The sequence below is a fragment of the Oncorhynchus keta genome, chromosome 14, assembly GCF_023373465.1.
Source record: "Oncorhynchus keta strain PuntledgeMale-10-30-2019 chromosome 14, Oket_V2, whole genome shotgun sequence".
Lineage (NCBI taxonomy): Eukaryota > Metazoa > Chordata > Actinopteri > Salmoniformes > Salmonidae > Oncorhynchus > Oncorhynchus keta.
Genome location: NC_068434.1, coordinates 35,218,187 through 35,237,115, shown reverse-complemented (window position 1 = coordinate 35,237,115; position 18,929 = coordinate 35,218,187). Strand labels below are relative to the sequence as shown.

Here is an 18,929-nt window from a genome sequence, read left to right as displayed (position 1 = left end):
ACCGTTAGTTGATGAATTTCAAGGAGAAGGGTGATAGTGATCAGTTGGCAAGTCACATAAAATAGGTGATCTTAATCAATGTTGCATGCAAAGGTTAATGAAATTGTAAGAGTGACACATTTTTCTACATGCTCACAATCTGCCATTGGATTTAAAAAAATGAATTGTGCACTTCAAGTTTTATTGAAACACTGTATGGAAAATGATAAAACTCTCTCTATAGGGTAAATCTCTCACAGGTCAAAAGTCATGATGCTAACAGTTGTGTGGCTGGCTATTGGACAGGACCTGCTGATAGAACACCCATAGGTCAAGGCCATCTCTCTCTTACACACACACATTCCATATCAAAGTGAAGTTTGCGCGTGGTTGAACGTTATCGCTCTTGTTCATGGAGAAGGAGAGTAGGAATGTTGTGCGAGGTATAAAAACAGTGGTGGGAGCCCTGCTACAGCACAGCTTCACAGCAGCTGCCACACACAGCACCCTGCCCTACTGGAAACATATATGCCTGGACTACATCACACAAAGGTAGGACACACACTGCACTACTCATCCTTCTCGTCTTCCTTTCTGTCTAAATGGAGGCAACATTTTCTGTTGTGCAGAAGGGCACAGATCTGTGTAAAAAAAAAAAAGGGAAAGTTGGACATGCCAATACTTCATCCTACGTAGATAGTGTTATATAAGGATAATGTTAAATAGTAACGTTATAAAGAAATAAACAATGGCCACTCTTTAAGGTGAGGTACTGATGACAGAACAGAACAAGATGTTGGTTATAATATAAATCTCACTGCAAATGAGAAGACTGTGTGACTTTCATTCACGCTTCTGAGCCTTTGATTACATCATTTATTTCAAGTAGAATATTAATATGATAAAAGAAATGGAAAGCTTCAGAGCAAATGCACTGAAGCATGCGTGTTTTGGTCCTCAGAACTTCCTCAGAATGCATTCGAAGAGCAGTGTGAAGAGCAGTGTGAAGAGCAGTGTGAAGAGCAGTGTGAAGAGCAGTGTGAATGCAACTTTTTATTGGCTGACACCTGTGTTTGACTCAATGTGTGCATTCAAGAAGAAGATGCATTCTTCACACTGCTCTTCACACTGCTCTTCACACTGCTCTTCGAATGCTGTAGAGTTGCACCTCTTTCTTCTGTTGAGTTCACTGAGATTTATTCTTCTAAAGGGCACACTGTAAAAAGTGTTTTCAGCCAACTTTTTAAAAATCAAGGCAACCACCTACAATACAATTTCTAGTTCACTTAACTTTGGGGGACAGAAAAGTTTTGCCAACATGCATTCTTAAGTTGTCTCAACAGTTGAGTAAACTGGAAATTATATTGCAGCTGGTTAACTTGATCTTTTTAAAACGTTTTATTTCAAGTCCTCCCAATTTAACGATGTAAGAATATCCTCAGCTAAACTATTTTAACTCCATGAACTCAAACCCAGGTCCAGCGACTGTCCCCTTAGTCATTACGCCAAGAGATACGAAGTTGGATTACCTATAAAATGTTTGCTCAATTATGGAAATAATTATGTTTTTGACAGATGGCTGTTAAAAATAATTGGTTGAAAGCAGACAGTGGGTTCTTACAAATGTGCTCTGACTAACCACACACCAGATAAACAGGTAAAACAAACTCACTAATGGTTTGAACAAATCCACTTCACTTTTTGATATATCTGGGTTAATGCATCATATTTCAGCCTCTAAAATAAATGTTTAAGTTGTAAACTGGTTCCTGACATGTAAATTGATAAAAAAAATCACGTTAAATACATCATGCAGAAAAGCACACATGTTAATATATTAATGAGGCACGTATTTAAGCCAACACAGTATTTTACGTTGCTGATCTCAGCAAACTGAACTCTCTTGTGTGATCAACTCAGCTATTTGTGTTGTTGTGGCAAACTTTCAGTTCAGTTTCACTATTTCAGTTCACTCAACATTGTTTTATTCATTAGGTTTGTGGAGTATTCCACACCAGCTCAACAACTTCCCATTTTGAAGTACAGACAACTTAGATATTTAAGCTGAATTGACTTTTTACATGTTGAATTTGTTTTAGAGTGCAGCACCTACACCAATTAGTGGTGTACACTAGTATGATATAATAATATTTTTCAACATGACTTATCTTCTGTAGGATATTCCCAAGAAAATCTCAAGTTTCTATAGTGCCTTAACGCAAGAACTTGCATCCGCATTCCAGTCAAAGATAAGCCAGGCCATAGAAGGGTCTTTGTGTGTCATAATCATGATAATAACATCAATCGAGAGTTCAAGTTCCACTGTGTCCACCTCAATAAGGACATATCATGGTCCGACCACACCAACACATGAAGAGTGTACGACAACACCTCTTCCCCCTCTGGAGGCTGAACAGATTTGGCCTGGGCCCTCAGATCCTCAAAAAGTTCTACAGCTGCACCATTGAGAGCATCTTGACTGGCTGCATCACCGTGTGGTATGAAAACTGCTCAGCATCCGACTGCAAGGCGATAGAGAGGGTAGTGCATAAGGCCCAGTACATCACTGGGGCCGAACTCCTACCTGTATACCAGGCGGAGTAAGGCCCTAAAAAATGTAAAAGACTCCAACCACCCAAGTCATAGACTCTCTCTGCTATCGCACAGCAAATGGTCATGGAGTGCCAAGTCTGTGACCAAAAAGCACCTGAACAGCTTCTACCCCCAAACCATAAGTGTGCTGAATGGTTAATCAGATGGCTACGCGGACAATTTTCTTTATCTTAACTGTATTACACTGACTCCCTTGCACTGGCTCTATGCACACACACTAGACTATATGCACACACTCACACATACTACACTTTACCTATGCTACTACTCTGTTCATTATATCCTGATTGCCTAGTCACTTTACCCCAAACCACATGCAATGTTCCCTATAAGCTGTATGTGTGTGAGGGTTCGCAGTAGCCTGAGACTGCCGAGCAGCTCCCAAGGACTGCCATGCAGAGCGTAGAGAATTATCAGCCTACTGAGAGAAGCACAGGATTGGTCTTCTTCTTTTTTCCTGTTAGTTAACACTATCAACATTTCCCTTTACTGTGGCAATTGTGAGAGAATCAAGGCAATATTAGCCACTTTCAATACATGCAAGATATTTATTTCTAGGTAGAACCCAGGACTCTATTGGACTCTATTTCTCATGACTCTGTTGCACACGAGACCGTATCCTACACAGACCATGCGGCACAGCCAATCAGAGCTGCAGTAGGCCAATATAGAACACTGACATACAGTGCATTCGGAAAGTGTTCACACCCTATATAAGTTCCCACAGTTGACAGTGCAAAAACCAAGCCAAGGTCAAAGGAATTGTCCATAGAGATCCGAGACAGGATTGTGTCGAGGCACAGATCTGGGGAAGGGTACCAAAACATTTCTGCAGCGTTGAAGGTCCCCAAGAATACAGTGGCTTCCGTCATTCTTAAATGAATGAAGTTTGGAATGTCCAAACTCTTTTATTTTATTTATTTAAATTTTTATTTCACCTTTATTTAACCAGGTAGGCTAGTTGAGATCAAGTTCTCATTTGCAACTGCGACCTGGCCAAGATAAAGCATAGCAGTGTGAACAGACAACACAGAGTTACACATGGAGTAAAAAATTAACAAGTCAATAACACAGTAGAAAAAACGGGGAGTCTATATACAATGTGTGCAAAAGGCATGAGGAGGAAGGCGAATAATTACAATATTGCAGATTAACACTGGAGTGATAAATGATCAGATGATCATGTACAGGTAGAGATATTGGTGTGCAAAAGAGCAGAAAAGTAAATAAATTAAAACTGTGGGGATGAGGTAGGTGAAAATGGGTGGGCTAATTACCAATAGATTATGTACAGCTGCAGCGATCGGTTAGCTGCTCAGATAGCTGATGTTTGAAGTTGGTGAGGGAGATAAAAGTCTCCAACTTCAGCGATTTTTGCAATTCGTTCCAGTCACAGGCAGCAGAGTACTGGAACGAAAGGCGGACGAATGAGGTGTTGGCTTTAGGGATGATCAGTGAGATACACCTGCTGAGGCGCGTGCTACGGATGGGTGTTGCCATCGTGACCAGTGAACTGAGATAAGGTGGAGCTTTACCTAGCATGGCCTTGTAGATGACCTGGAGCCAGTGGGTCTGGCGACGAATATGTAGCGAGGGCCAGCCGACTAGAGCATACAAGTCGCAGTGGTGGGTAGTATAATGTGCTTTAGTGACTAAACGGATGGCACTGTGATAAACTGCATCCAGTTTGCTGAGTAGAGTGTTGGAAGCAATTTTGTAGATGACATCGCCGAAGTCGAGGATCGGTAGCATAGTCAGTTTTACTAGGGTAAGCTTGGCAGCGTGAGTGAAGGAGGCTTTGTTGCGGAATAGAAAGCCGACTCTTGATTTGATTTTCGATTGGAGATGTTTGATATGGGTCTGGAAGGAGAGTTTGCAGTCTAGCCAGACACCTAGGTACTTATAGGTGTCCACATATTCAAGGTCGGAACCATCCAGTGTGGTGATGCTAGTCGGGCATGCGGGTGCAGGCAGCGATCGGTTGAAAAGCATGCATTTGGTTTTACTAGCGTTTAAGAGCAGTTGGAGGCCACGGAAGGAGTGTTGTATGGCATTGAAGCTCGTTTGGAGGTTAGATAGCACAGTGTCCAATGACGGGCCGAAAGTATATAGAATGGTGTCGTCTGCGTAGAGGTGGATCAGGGAATCGCCCGCAGCAAGAGCAACATCATTGATATATACAGAGAAAAGAGTCGGCCCGAGAATTGAACCCTGTGGCACCCCCATAGAGACTACCAGAGGACCGGACAACATGCCCTCCGATTTGACACACTGAACTCTGTCTGCAAAGTAATTGGTGAACCAGGCAAGGCAGTCATCCTAAAAACCGAGGCTACTGAGTCTGCCGATAAGAATATGGTGATTGACAGAGTCGAAAGCCTTGGCAAGGTCGATGAAGACGGCTGCACAGTACTGTCTTTTATCGATGGCGGTTATGATGTCGTTTAGTACCTTGAGTGTGGCTGAGGTGCACCCGTGACCGGCTCGGAAACCAGATTGCATAGCGGAGAAGGTACGGTGGGATTCGAGATGGTCAGTGACCTGTTTGTTGACTTGGCTTTCGAAGACCTTAGATAGGCAGGGCAGAATGGATATAGGTCTGTAACAGTTTGGGTCCAGGGTGTCTCCCCCTTTGAAGAGGGGGATGACTGCGGCAGCTTTCAAATCCTTGGGGATCTCAGACAATATGAAAGAGAGGTTGAACAGGCTGGTAATAGGGGTTGCGACAATGGCGGCGGATAGTTTCAGAAATAGAGGGTCCAGATTGTCAAGCCCAGCTGATTTATACGGGTCCAGGTTTTGCAGCTCTTTCAGAACATCTGCTATCTGGATTTGGGTAAAGGAGAACCTGGAGAGGCGAGGAGCTGCGGGGGGCAGAGCTGTTGGCCGAGGTAGGAGTAGCCAGGCGGAAGGCATGGCCAGCCGTTGAGAAATGCTTGTTGAACTTTTCGATAATCATGGATTTGTCGGTGGTGACCGTGTTCCCTAGCCTCAGTGCAGTGGGCAGCTGGGAGGAGGTGCTCTTGTTCTCCATGGACTTCACAGTGTCCCAGAACTTTTTGGAGTTGGAGCTACAGGATGCAAATTTCTGCCTGAAGAAGCTGGCCTTAGCTTTCCTGACTGACTGAGCGTATTGGTTCCTGACTTCCCTGAACAGTTGCATATCGCGGGGACTGTTCGATGCTATTGCAGTCCGCCACAGGATGTTTTTGTGCTGGTCGAGGGCAGTCAGGTCTGGAGTGAACCAAGGGCTGTATCTGTTCTTAGTTCTGCATTTTTTGAACGGAGCATGCTTATCTAAAATGGTGAGGAAGTTACTCTTAAAGAATGACCAGGCATCCTCAACTGACGGGATGAGGTCAATGTCCTTCCAGAATACCCGGGCCATGTCGATTAGAAAGGCCTGCTCACAGAGCTGGGAGCTGAGGGGGGTCGGTAGCAGGCGGCAACAGTGAGAGACTTATTTCTGGAGAGAGTAATTTTCAGAATTAGTAGTTTGAACTGTTTGGGTATGGACCTGGAAAGTATGACATTACTTTGCAGGCTATCTCTGCAGTAGACTGCAACTCCTCCCCTTTGGCAGTTCTATCTTGATGGAAGATGTTATAGTTGGGTATGGAAATCTCAGAATTTTTGGTGGCCTTCCTGAGCCAGGATTCAGACACGGCAAGGACATCAGGGTTAGCAGAGTGTGCTAAAGCAGTGAGTAAAACAAACTTAGGGAGGAGGCTTCTGATGTTGACATGCATGAAACCAAGGCTTTTCGATCACAGAAGTCAACAAATGAGGGTGCCTGGGGACATGCAGGGCCTGGGTTTACCTCCACATCACCCGCGGAACAGAGAAGGAGTAGTATGAGGGTGCGGCTAAAGGCTATCAAAACTGGTCGCCTAGAGCGTTGGGGACAGAGAATAAGAGGAGCAGGTTTCTGGGCATGGTAGAATATATTCAGGGCATAATGCGCAGACAGGGGTATGGTGGGGTGCGGGTACGGCGGAGGTAAGCCCAGGCACTGGGTGATGATGAGAGAGGTTTCATCTCTGGACATGCTGGTTGTAATGGGTGAGGTCACCGCATATGTGGGAGGTGGGACAAAGGAGGTATCAGGGGTATGAGGAGTGGGACTAGGGGCTCCATTGTGAACTAAAACAATGATAACTAACCTGAGCAGCAGTATACAAGGCATATTTACATTTGAGAGAGACATACAGCGAGGCATACAGTAATCACAGGTGTTGAATTGGGAAAGCTAGCTAAAACAGTGGGTGAGACAACAGCTAATCAGCTAGCATAACAACAGCAGGTAAAATGGCATTGACTAAGCAACGGGGCCGACAGATAAAACAAACAAGCAGAATGGAGTACCGTGATTAATGGACAGTCCAGCGTGCATCAGCTATGTAGCCAAGTGATCAGAGTCCAGGGGCAGCGGTGGATGGGGCAGGGGGGCTGGACTGGCGAGTGTTATCCAGGTTAAAAAACTAACAATGACTAAATAGCTTGTAGCTAGTTAGCTGGTTAGCTTCTGGAGGTTCTTGAGTGTGTTCTAAAAATTAAAAACTCTGACGGCAAACTGAGCAATCGGGAGAGAAGGGCCTTGGTCAGGGAGGTGACCAAGAACCCGATGGTCACTTTGACAGAGCTCCAGAATTCCTCTGTGGAGATGGGATAACTTTCCAGAAGGACAACCATCTCTGCAGCACTCCACCAATAAGACCTTTATGGTAGACTGGCCAGACGGAGCCACTCCTCAGTAAAAGGCACATGAAAGCCTGCTTGGAGGTTGCCAAAAGGCCCCTAAAGGATTGTGAGCAACACGATTCTCTGGTCTGATAAAACCAAGATTGAACTCTTTGGCGTGAATGCCAAGTATCACATCTGGAGGAAACCTGGTATCATCCCTATGGTGAAGCATGGTGGTGGCAGCATCATGATGTGGGGATGATTTTCAGTGGCAGGGACTGGGAGACTAGTCGGGATTGAGGGAAAGATGAACGGGGCAAAGTACAGAGAGATCCTTGATGAAAACCTGCTCCAGAGCGCTCAGGACCTGAGTAGGGTGAAGGTTTCCCTTCCAACAGGACAACAACCCTAAGCACACAATCGAACATGTCTGGAAAAACCTGAAAGTAGCTGTGCTGTGACGCTCCCCATCAAACATGACAGAGCTTGAGAGGATCTGCAGAGAAGAGTGGGAGAAACACCCCAAATACAGGTGTGCCAAGTTTGTAGCAACATGACTTGAGTCTGTAATCGCTGCCAAAGGTGCTTCAACAAAGTACTGAGTATACGTTCTGAAAACTTATGTAAATGTGATATTTCCGTTTTTTATTGTTAATACATTTGCAAAAATGTCTAAAAACCTGTTATTGCTTTGACATTATGGGGTATTGTGTGTACAGTTGAAGTCGGACATTTACATACACTTAAAATCAAATCAAATCAAACAAGACATTTGTGGAGTGGTTGAAAAACGAGTTTAAATGACTCCAATCTAAGTGTAAATCAAATCAAATCCAAATTTGATTTACACTTAGGTTGGAGTCATTTAAACTCGTTTTTTAACCACTCCACAAATGTCTTGTTAACAAACTATAGTTTTGTCAAGTCGTTTAGGACGTCTACTTTGTGCATGTCGTAATATTTCCAACAATTGTTTATAGACAGATTATTTCACCTATAATTCACTATATCACAATTCCTGTGGTTCAGAAGTTTACATACACTAAGTTGACGGTGCCCTTAAACAGCTTGGAAAATTCCAGAAAAAGATGTCATGGCTTTAGAAGCTTCTGCTAATTGACATCATTTGAGTCAATTGGAGGTGTACCTGTGGATGTATTTCACGGCCTACCTTTGATTGACATCATGGGAAAATCAAAAGAAATCAGACAAGACCTCAGAAAAAATGACCTCCACAAGTCTGGTTCATCCTTGGGAGCAATTCCAAAATGCCTGAAGGTACTGCGTTCATCTGTACAAACAATAGTAAGCAAGTATAAATACCATGGGACCCCGCAGCCGTCATACCACTCAGGAAGGAGAAGCGTTCTGTCTCCTAGAGATGAACGTACTTTTGTGCAAAAAGTGCAAATCAATCCCAGAACAACAGAAAAGGACCTTGTGAAGATGCTGGAGGACACAGGTACAAAAGTATCTATATCCACAGTTAAACGAGTCCTATATCGACATTACCTGAAAGTCCGTCCAGCAAGGAAGAAGCCACTGCTCCTTGCTGGACAGCATCTCAAGACAGTCAGGAAGGAAGTTAAAGCTTGGTCGCAAATGGATCTTCCAAATGGACAATGACCCCAAGCATACTTCCAAAGTTGTGGCAAAATGGCTTAAGGACAACAATGTCAAGGTATTGGAGTGGCCATCACAAAGCCCTGAAAGCGTGCACGAGCAAGGAGGCCTACAAACCTGATTCAGTTGCACCAGCTCTATCAGGAGGAATGGGCCAAAATTCACCCAACTTATTGTGGGAAGGCTACCCAAAATATTTGACCCAAGTTCATTAGTATTTGGTAGCATTGCCTTTAAATTGTTTGAGTGTATGTAAACTTCTGATCCACTGGGAATATGATGAAAGAAATAAAAGCTGAAGTAAATCATTCTCTCTACTATTATTCTGACATTTCACGTTCTTAAAATAAAGTGGTTATTCTAACTGACCTAAGACAGGGAATTTTTGCTAGAATTAAATGTCAGGAATTGTAAAAAACTGAGTTTAAATGTTTTTGGCTCAGGTGTATGTAAACATCCGACTTCAACTGTAGATAGATGAGGAACAAAAACAATTTAATCCATTTTAGAATAAGGCTGTAACGTAACAAAATGTATAAAAAGTAAAGGGGTCTGAATACTTTCCGAATGCTCTGTATATGACCATTGCCATGTATGGATGATCTGTGCCATTTAATTCAATCTGGACTGTGTTTACAGCTGTGGTCCTGAGTAGGTGTGCTTGTTTTGGGATCAAAGCAAGAGCTGAATGTAGCCACTTATGCACATTTTGTTCATATCCTTTGCAAGTTAGTGAGTTATTAGCCCAGTTATAGATCATTTGTAGTCAGCAATAGGGGAGTGATTGCTTCCTACAAGAGTATAGCATGTGTACCTTTCTAGACATCTTTTTTAAAAAGCAAGTCGGGTAAAGAGCTTTTTTTTGTCTTAATGGGGCAGTGTTGTATTTTGAGACAGGCTTGAATAAGCTCAGTAGCCAATAGGCAGAGGGTAGCATAATTTGTCTGATTCTCTGTAACAATGGTATGGGAAGAATAATACTTTTTTTGCATCAAACAACACAATAACATTTTCAGTCACCTCCTTGTCTGAGTGACAAGATGATAAACAGGTTAATATCAAGCCCTGCGTGTGTTTTTTCAAATGTCTCATTTAATGTAGCCATACATTTAACACCACACATTGGCTGCTACTGTAGGCTGAATGATAGAACAGCTATTTTCATGTTTCTCCATTTGTTTTCATGGTAGGCCCCTTTGGTAGGCCTACATTATGATAAAATAGAAATTTGCTCATTGTGGAAAATAAATGAGAGAGAACATGTACAGCCAGTTTGCTGTTCTGTGATCTTGTACACAGCGTTGTACAAGATCTTCAGTTTCCTGGCAATTTCTCGCATGGAATAGCCTTCGTTTCTCAGAAGAAGAATAGACTAACGAGTTTCAGAAGAAAGTTCTTTGTTTTTGGCCATTTTGAGCCTGTAATCGAACCCACAAATGCTGATGCTCCAGATACTCAACTAGTCTAAAGAAGGACAGTTTTATTGCTTCTTTAAATCAGCACAACAGTTTTCAGCTGTGCTAACATAATTGCAAAAGGGTTTTCTAATGATCAATTATTCCTTATAAAATGATAAACTTGGATTAGCTAACACAACATGCCATTGGAACACAGGAGTGATGGTTGCTGATAATGAGCCTATGTAGATATTCCATTAAAAATCATCCGTTTCCACCTGCAATAGTCATTTACAACATTAACAATATCTACACTGATCTGATCAATTTGACGTTATTTTAATGGACAAAAAATGTTGCTTTTCTTTCATAACAAGGACATTCCTAAGGGACCTCAAACTATTGAACGGTAGTGTATATACTGTATTACCTGTATTACCTCAAGTACTTGGTATCCCGGCACATTGACTCAGTACTGGTACTTTTTGTATACTGCCTCCTTATTGTTTTACTATTTCCTTTTTTTATTCAGCAAATATTTGTCTTCCTTTTATCTCTGCACTGTTGAGAATGGGCTGATGAGTACGCATATCACTGTTTTATTTTTCCATTATTTCACTAGGCAAGTCAGTCAAGAACTAGTTCTTATTTTCAGTGACGGCCTAGGAACAGTAGGTTAACTGCCTTGTTCACCGGCAGAACGACAGACTTTGTACCTTATCAGCTCGGTATTCAATCTTGCAACCTTTGCGGTTACTAGGTCAACCTTTGCGGTTACTAGGTCAACCTTTGCGGTTACTAGGTCAACCTTTGCGGTTACTAGGTCAACCTTTGTGGTTACTAGGTCAACGCCCTAACCACTAGGCTACGCTGCCGACCTGTAAAGTCTGTAAAGTCTGTAAAGTGTTGTTATTAGGTGCAAATACAATTTGATTTGATTTGATTTGATTCACTTTGTGTGTGGTTTTTTAAGACATCACCAGGCTGCTCAGAGGGTTGTTTTTAGGAGATTATGCACAAAGCACGAACTAAAACAAAATAATAGTAGCTATACCTACTAAAATGTTGATGAAGGAAAGGAATGACAGAACAAGATAAAATAACAGGGTTATCAATAGAAATAACTGTACATACACTGAACAAAAATGTAAACGCAACTTGTAAAGTGTTGGTCCCATGCTTCAAGAGCTGAAATAAAAGATCTCAGAAATGTTCGGTACGCACAAGAAGCTTATTTATCAAAAATGTTGTGCACAAATGTGTTTACATTTGTAGGGGGAAACTTATTCTGATTGGCTGAGCCTGGCTCCCCATGGCTGCACCCCCTACCCAGTCATGTGGAATCCATAGATTTGGACCTAATGAATTCATTTCAATTGACTGATTTCCTTTTATGAATTGTAACTCAGCAAAATCTTTGAAATTGTTGCATGTTGCGTTTATATGTTTTGTTCAGTATAATATTTGTACAATTTAACAATGTTGAACGTTTTCTATGTTGTGTCGAAGTAGTTGACACATGAATAGACTTGGCTCTTTGTCTGGGTCCAGCTTTACAGCAAGTATAACTCTCTGTTCTTCTCCTCCACGCAGCAAGTGCAGCAGCCACTGATGGCCAACCCAGATCCAGAGATGTCAGGGGGCGGGGAGCAGAAGGCGGCTCAGGGGGAAAACGCTGAGGCTGGGAAGTCTGCAGTCCACACCTGCCAACAGAAGGCCAAGGCCTGGCTGCTACTGTTACTGTCCTACATCTCAGGAGACATGGAGGTGTTTGCAGAGTGGATGAAAAGTAACTATGGATTATATTTTAACATAGCACTTCTCCAAATAGGCTAAGTTTATCTTATATACAGTCAGTAAAAAACATTGACAAATCATTGAATAAAAACTTCCTTTTTTAAATAACTTAATATATACCTTGAGGTAGTGAATTCAACAGAATGCTTCTCCAGCAAAGAAAATACATCATTCTATGTCCAATGGCAATGTCCATGAGCAGAGAAAACATGTCCAGACCGTCCCACGCCCAAGATCGTCCCAAAAAGGACTGTGACAACATCGAAAAAGAAAGACATTCATAATCTTTAGACAATGCAGCAAAGTATACAATACAGCTCTGGACCTGTGTTGGGGACTGTATGTACATGTATGTGTGTGATAATACAGAAACCTGCATACAATGACGAGATTATCTATAGCTTTGTGTGCAAAGAAACATATATCATATTTCTTCTATGAACATGACTCTCTCTTTCTCCCTCACCCGCTGCCCATCTCCATTCTCCCCCTCCAGAACAGTTTTTCCTACTCCAGCTGCTAGACTGGGTTCTCCGTGGTGCTGCCCAGGTCATGTTTGTCAACAATCCTCTGAGTGGCCTAGTGATCTTTGCTGGGCTGATCCTGCAGAACCGCTGGTGGGCTCTCAACGGCTTCGTGGGCACACTCTTCGCCACCATCTCTGCCCTCATACTGCAACAGAGCAGGTGTGTGTGTGTGTGTGTGTGTGTCTGAGCGTGCGTGCACGTGGGTGATGCAATCTCTGACTGTGTGTGTCTGTCTCTCTTTTAGGGGTGCGATTGCAGCGGGGCTGTATGGTTACAATGGGATCTTGGTGGGGCTGCTGATGGCCGTGTTCTCTAACGCTGGAGACTGGTACTGGTGGCTCCTACTGCCCAACATCGTCATGTCTATGACCTGGTGAGTTAGATTGTGCCACCAGATACCCATCAGATGAGCTGATAACCACCGTCTCATGGGGTTTTGCACGTGAATCAAACATGTGAATAATGTAATCTTTTCAGTACCAGGAAAAGATGGCTATCCGGCCCATTAAGATCGGAATCACATAATGACGTCAAACTGACCCACTTTTTTGCCTATTATTTCTAGCTTTATTCATGTCTGCCTCTATCACATCATCGGGTCAAAAGGACATTCCTGACTTTCTTTGTACCTTGTCTAACCCACTTTCACTAATGTCAGTTATTATGGTCCTGTCTTACTGGCACATATCGAGCCAGTATCTGCAGTGCAGTAATAGACTTGTGACAATCACCATTTCTCAGAACGGACAGGGAAATAACTTTCCCCTACATGGTAAAAACCAGATTTGACCTCAACTGTGACTTGTGACTACTGGAGAGATTAGAGGTTATTATGTATCATTGTGGTTGAGCAGCATACATGAACCTCCTCTCCTCCAGCCCTATAGTGTCCAGTGCGTTGGCGTCCATTAACAGTCGTTGGGACCTGCCAGTGTTCACTCTTCCCTTCAACATCCTCGTATGTCTCCACATGGTGGCTACTGGCCACTACAACCACCACTTCCCCCAAATCCTCATCCAGCCGCGCACAGAACTAGCCAACATCACCTGGGCTGAGGTCAACGTAGCTAAGGTAATAAACAAAGCAGGGTGTTGTGTGTGAATAAACAAAGCATGTGTGTGTTTCTGCGTGTTGTGTGGTTCAGGTGTATTCTAGAAACTTCCAGGCTGAGTCATTCAGTAGCTCTAGGAATCCCATCTATCTGGAATGGCCACATGCAAGAAATAGTTCACATACATACTGAGATTTTTATTTGACTTCATTAGGCAAGTCAGTTAAGATCAGATTCTTCTTTTCAATGACAGCCTAGGAACAGTGGGTTAACTGCCTTGTTCAGGGGCAGAACAACAGATTTGTATCTTGTCAGCTCAGGGATTTGAACTTGCAACCTTTCAGTTCCTAGTCCAACGCTCTAACCACTAGGCTACGCTGCTGATGTAGGTGAGAGGTTTTGTCCGACTCTGAGAACTTTTCAAAATGACAAAAAATATGGATACGTTCTTGTGCGTGGGTCATACTATTTTTGTCCATTTCTGATTTATATGTGAGTCAGAAGGTGTGTTTGTGTCACTCAGATCATCTGTGGTATGGTGCCTGTGGGTTTTGATGACATGATTGTCCCTGGCCACACACGCATGCACACACACACGCGAGTCTGATCACCTCTCTGTCTCTCTCCTCAGCTGTTCACAGCAGTGCCAGTAGGTATAGGCCAGGTGTATGGGTGTGATAACCCCTGGACAGGAGGAATCTTCATGGTCGCTCTCTTCATTTCCTCTCCCATCACCTGTGCTCACGCTACCATTGGATCCGCAGTCGGCATGGTCTCAGGTAGACACACACACGTACAACCACCAGACTACACACAACACGAGTGTTCCAGATTAGGTATTTGAAGTGGACAGTATCGTACAGCTGAGTGAATTCCAGTGTGGGCTCTTTTCCTGAAGGTCTGGCCCTGGCAGCTCCATTTGAGGCGATCTACTTTGGTCTGTGGGGGTATAACTGTGTTCTAGCTTGCATCGCTATTGGAGGGATGTTCTACGCTCTCACCTGGCAGGTACACCTGCTGGCAATCACCTGTGGTGAGTTCACACTGTAATGCCAACTGGGGAGCTCTTGTCTCTGTGTCACATGACTGGTTAAAGGCCTTAACGGTTTGGATGGGTGGTACTGTAGCAATATGACTGAATGACTGCCTTTTCTTCACCAGCTTTCTTCTGTGCATATCTGGGCTCAGCCATCGCTAATGTCATGTCCACAGTAAGTACAATGTTATGAGAATATGACAGTCATGCTGTTATCTATACAGTAGCCTAATTTCATTCACACAATGTGGGGCACATAAACACATTTTGAAAACACACTAAGACCGCATTCAACTAACTATATAAGGCGAAGAGCAAACAAGAAAATGCTCATTCAGTGGTGGCGCTCTAAGTGGCCAGGGATTGTAATGCAGGAAAACATAAATCCGTTTTACCTAATTTCTACCAGCATGTAACATGTGCAACCAGATGGAAAAAAAAGTCTACACCACCTTTACTTCGACACAGAGACTCATACAAAGCTCTCCCTCGCCCTCCATTTGACAAATCTGACCATAATCCTAAATGACTACCAACCTGTGGCACTCACATCTGTAGCAATGAAATGCTTTGAAAGGCTGGTCATGGCTCACATCAACACCATCATCCCAGAATCCCACTCCAATTCACATACCACCCAATAGATCCACAGATGACGCAATCTCTATTGCACTCCACACTGCCCTTTCCCACCTGGACAAATGGAACACCTACGTGAAAATGCTGTTCATTGACTACAGCTCAGCATTCAACACCATAGTGCCCTCCAAACTCATTACTAAGCTAAGGACCCTGGGACTAAACACCTCCGTCTGCAACTGGATCCTGGACTTCCTGACGGGCCGCCCCCATGTGGTAAAGGTAGGCAACAATACATCTTCCACGCTAATCCTCAACACGGGGGCCCCTCAGGGGTGCGTGCTTAGTCTCCTCCTATACTCCCTGTTCACCCACAACTGTGTAGCCAAGCAAAGCTCCAACACCATCAGTAAGGTTGCCGACGACACAACGGTGGTAGGCCTGATCATCAACTACGATGAGACAGCCTATAGGGAGGAGGTCAGAGACCTGACAGTGTGGTGCCAGGACAACAAACTCTCCCTCAACATGATCAAGACAAAGGAGATGATTTTGGACTACAGGAAAAGGAAGGCCATTCACATCAACAGGGCTGTAGTGGAGCAGGTCGAGAGCTTCAAGTTCTTTGGTGTCCACATAACCAACATGGTCCAACACACTAAGACAGGTGTGAAGAGGGCACGACAATGTCTATTCCCCCTCAGGAGACAGAAAATATTTGCATGGGTCCTCAGATCTTCAAAAAGTTCTACAGCTGCACCATCGAGAGCATCCTGACTGGTTGAATAGCCGTCTGGTATGGCAACTGCTCGATATCCGACTGTAAGGCACTACAGAGGGTCGTACATTTGGCCCAATACATTTTCTTAACTCTTGTAAGTAAGCGGTTCACGGCAAGGTCTACACCAGTTGTATTCAGCGCATGTGACAAATAAAAATTGAAATCTCTGAAATCTGACTCTCTCTCGCTCCCTCTCTCTCTTTGTTCAGTTTGGCCTGCCAGCCTGCACCTGGCCCTTCTGTCTCTCCGCCCTCACCTTCCTTCTGTTTACCACGGAAACCAACACCATATTCAAGCTGCCGCTGGCTAACGTGGCCTACCCAGAGAGGAACCTGCGCTTCTTCTGGAAGCTCCGAAAGAAGGAGAAGCTGGAGAGAGAGGAGAAGGAAAGAGATGAGGAAAAGTGGAGGGCAAAGGAGCAGGAGCTGCTAGGTAACGATAAAGAGGTGCTGAGGATGGAGAGAATGGATGGCAAAGAGAAGGGTGATGGGATGGAAGGCAAGGAGATTAATAAAATGATGATTCAGGAGGAAGAGATGATGGAGGTGGCCTTGGGTGAAGTGTGCAGCATGGCAGAAAATGTCTGAGCTCATCAACAGACTCCAGATGTTTTACTATGTACTATGATGGACAGATGGGTGTGTGTGTTGGTAGACGGTATCTGAAGTGTTCGTTTTAGCGTTATACATACTGTATGTAACTTATCTTATTGTTTATTACTTCTGAAAAATGCCCAAAGCTCAGGTAACTAGCCCTCAGGTAACTAGCCCTCAGGTAACTAGCACTCAGGTAGGGCTACAGTAGGTCATTCCGGTGTATGGTATTGTATCTAACTTTGCTATACAGTGGATATTACCACAGTTATGTACTTTCATACTTACTTGGTTTGAGTTCGAATAAAAGTCTATTTTTCTAACAAAAGCTCAGGGTAGTTGCTCTTTGAAAATGCCACCATCATATGTATCTTCGAGTAGTTACGGGACACACACACATACCAATCCTCATACACACAGTGACACAAACCACCCTCAGACACACACTACCCATATAGTGGTATGCACTGTAAGAATGTATGAAGCCCATTGGCACACATACAAATGGCTTGACCTCACAGACCCTTAAAATGGTATCAGGTAGCACATTCTCAACATGCCATTACATAATGCATAATTACTGTATTTAATGTACTAGAAGATTATTATTGAATGGTCAATTGGATAAGAGCTAGGGTGCAGCAGGGAAGTTGCAGTTCACCAAATACTCTTAATTTAATAATAGGCACCTTTTTTCTCAATTTCGGCCTGAATTACGTTCCCAAAGTAAACTGCCTGTTGTTGCTCAGGCCCTGAAGCCAGGATATGCATATAATTGGTACCATTGGAAAGAAAACACTTTGCAATTTGAAGAAATTCAGAAGAAAAAACAACCAGAATAGTTTTTTTTTGAGAGCCCATGCTCTTACAATGGAAAGTAATAGGGGCATCTGAATTCTAACTCCCAGGGTGTAATTCCTATGGCTTCCACAGGGTGTCAGCAGTCTATGTTCAAGGTTTCAGGCTTGTAACTTCCAAAACGAATAAGAAATATACGTTTTAGTACAGGGACACAGTCTTGGAAATGTGTGTATGCGTGCACACGATGAATACAGAATGCACCTGCTAAGATCTGTTTCCTATTGAACATACTTCTTTCTGTAAGACATATTATAGTTTGTTTACATTTGAGGGTATCTGAGGAGTAAATAGAAACATATTTTGACTTGTTGAAACAAAGTTTAGGGGTAGATTTTCAGATTCCTTTCTCTGCATGTTGAACGAGTGGATTACTCAAATCGATGGCGCCAACTAAACTGACTTTTTGGGATATAAAGAAGGATTTTATCTAACAAAACGACACCACATGTTATAGCTGGGACCCTTTGGATGACAAGATCTTTCAGAGGAAGATTTTCAAAAAGTAAGTGAATATTTCATCGCTATTCTGAATTTATTAAACCTGTGCCCGTGGTAAAATATTTTGATGTGGGGCGCCGTCCTCAAACAATCACATGGCATGCTTTTGCTGTAATGGCTACTGTAAATCGGACAGTGCAGTTATATTAACAAAAATGTAAGCTTTCAACCAATATAAGACACTTGTATGTACCTAAATGTTTCATATCCATAATACATTTTTATGATTATTTATTTGAATTGCACGCCCTCCAGTTTCACTGGAGGTTGTCGCGCTAGCTGGACGCCTAGCCCTAAGAAGTTGGGTACATAACATGTAGGGCTAAGGTAGCCTAGCAGATAAGAGCGTTGAGCCAGTAACCAAAAGGCCACTGGTTTGAATTCCGAGCCTGCAAGGTGGAAAAATCTTCCTTTCTGCTCGAGCAAGACGTCAATTAAGGCAGTCCCCCGCAGCTCTCTGATTGAAAGGGGTTGGGTTGAGACACATTTCGGTTGACTGCATTCAGTTGTGTATGAAAATGTCATGTTTTAAAATTTGGTGACCCAACACTGGTGGAAAACTCCTGACCTGTAAGCATTCTTCCAGTGCTATCAAGGGTGGCTGATCATCTGACTGATCATCTCAATCAGGGCAACTCCATATATCAAATGCAATTTGGATTCAGAACTAACCATTTTACCGAAACAGCCAATTGCCATTTTCTGGAGGGTATTAAATCTAAACTGGATATAAGTGGTGAAGTCGGCGATGTCTTTTTGGATGGCATTTGATACTGTGAATCACGAGGTCCTGTTATCCAAACTATCCTCCCTTCATGTGTCCACGGAAGCCATTAGTTGGATGTATTCCTATCTGAATAATAGAAGCCAAAGGGTTTGTCTGGGGGACACTCAGTCAGACTCTATTTAC

The 18,929-nt window shown here is 43.2% G+C and overlaps 1 protein-coding gene across 1 annotated transcript; it reads left to right on the top strand.

The window, feature by feature from the left end:
* Window positions 1-374: 374 nt before the first annotated feature.
* slc14a2 (solute carrier family 14 member 2) lies at window positions 375-16,988 on the top strand. Its single transcript, XM_035785870.2, has 9 exons — window positions 375-531; window positions 11,889-12,084; window positions 12,589-12,778; window positions 12,864-12,992; window positions 13,499-13,691; window positions 14,303-14,450; window positions 14,570-14,704; window positions 14,833-14,882; window positions 16,277-16,988. Exons 1-9 carry the CDS (start codon window positions 508-510, stop codon window positions 16,652-16,654), a joined length of 1,443 nt encoding a protein of 480 aa, XP_035641763.1. The 5' UTR covers window positions 375-507; the 3' UTR covers window positions 16,655-16,988.
* The last annotated feature ends 1,941 nt before the right edge of the window (window positions 16,989-18,929 follow it).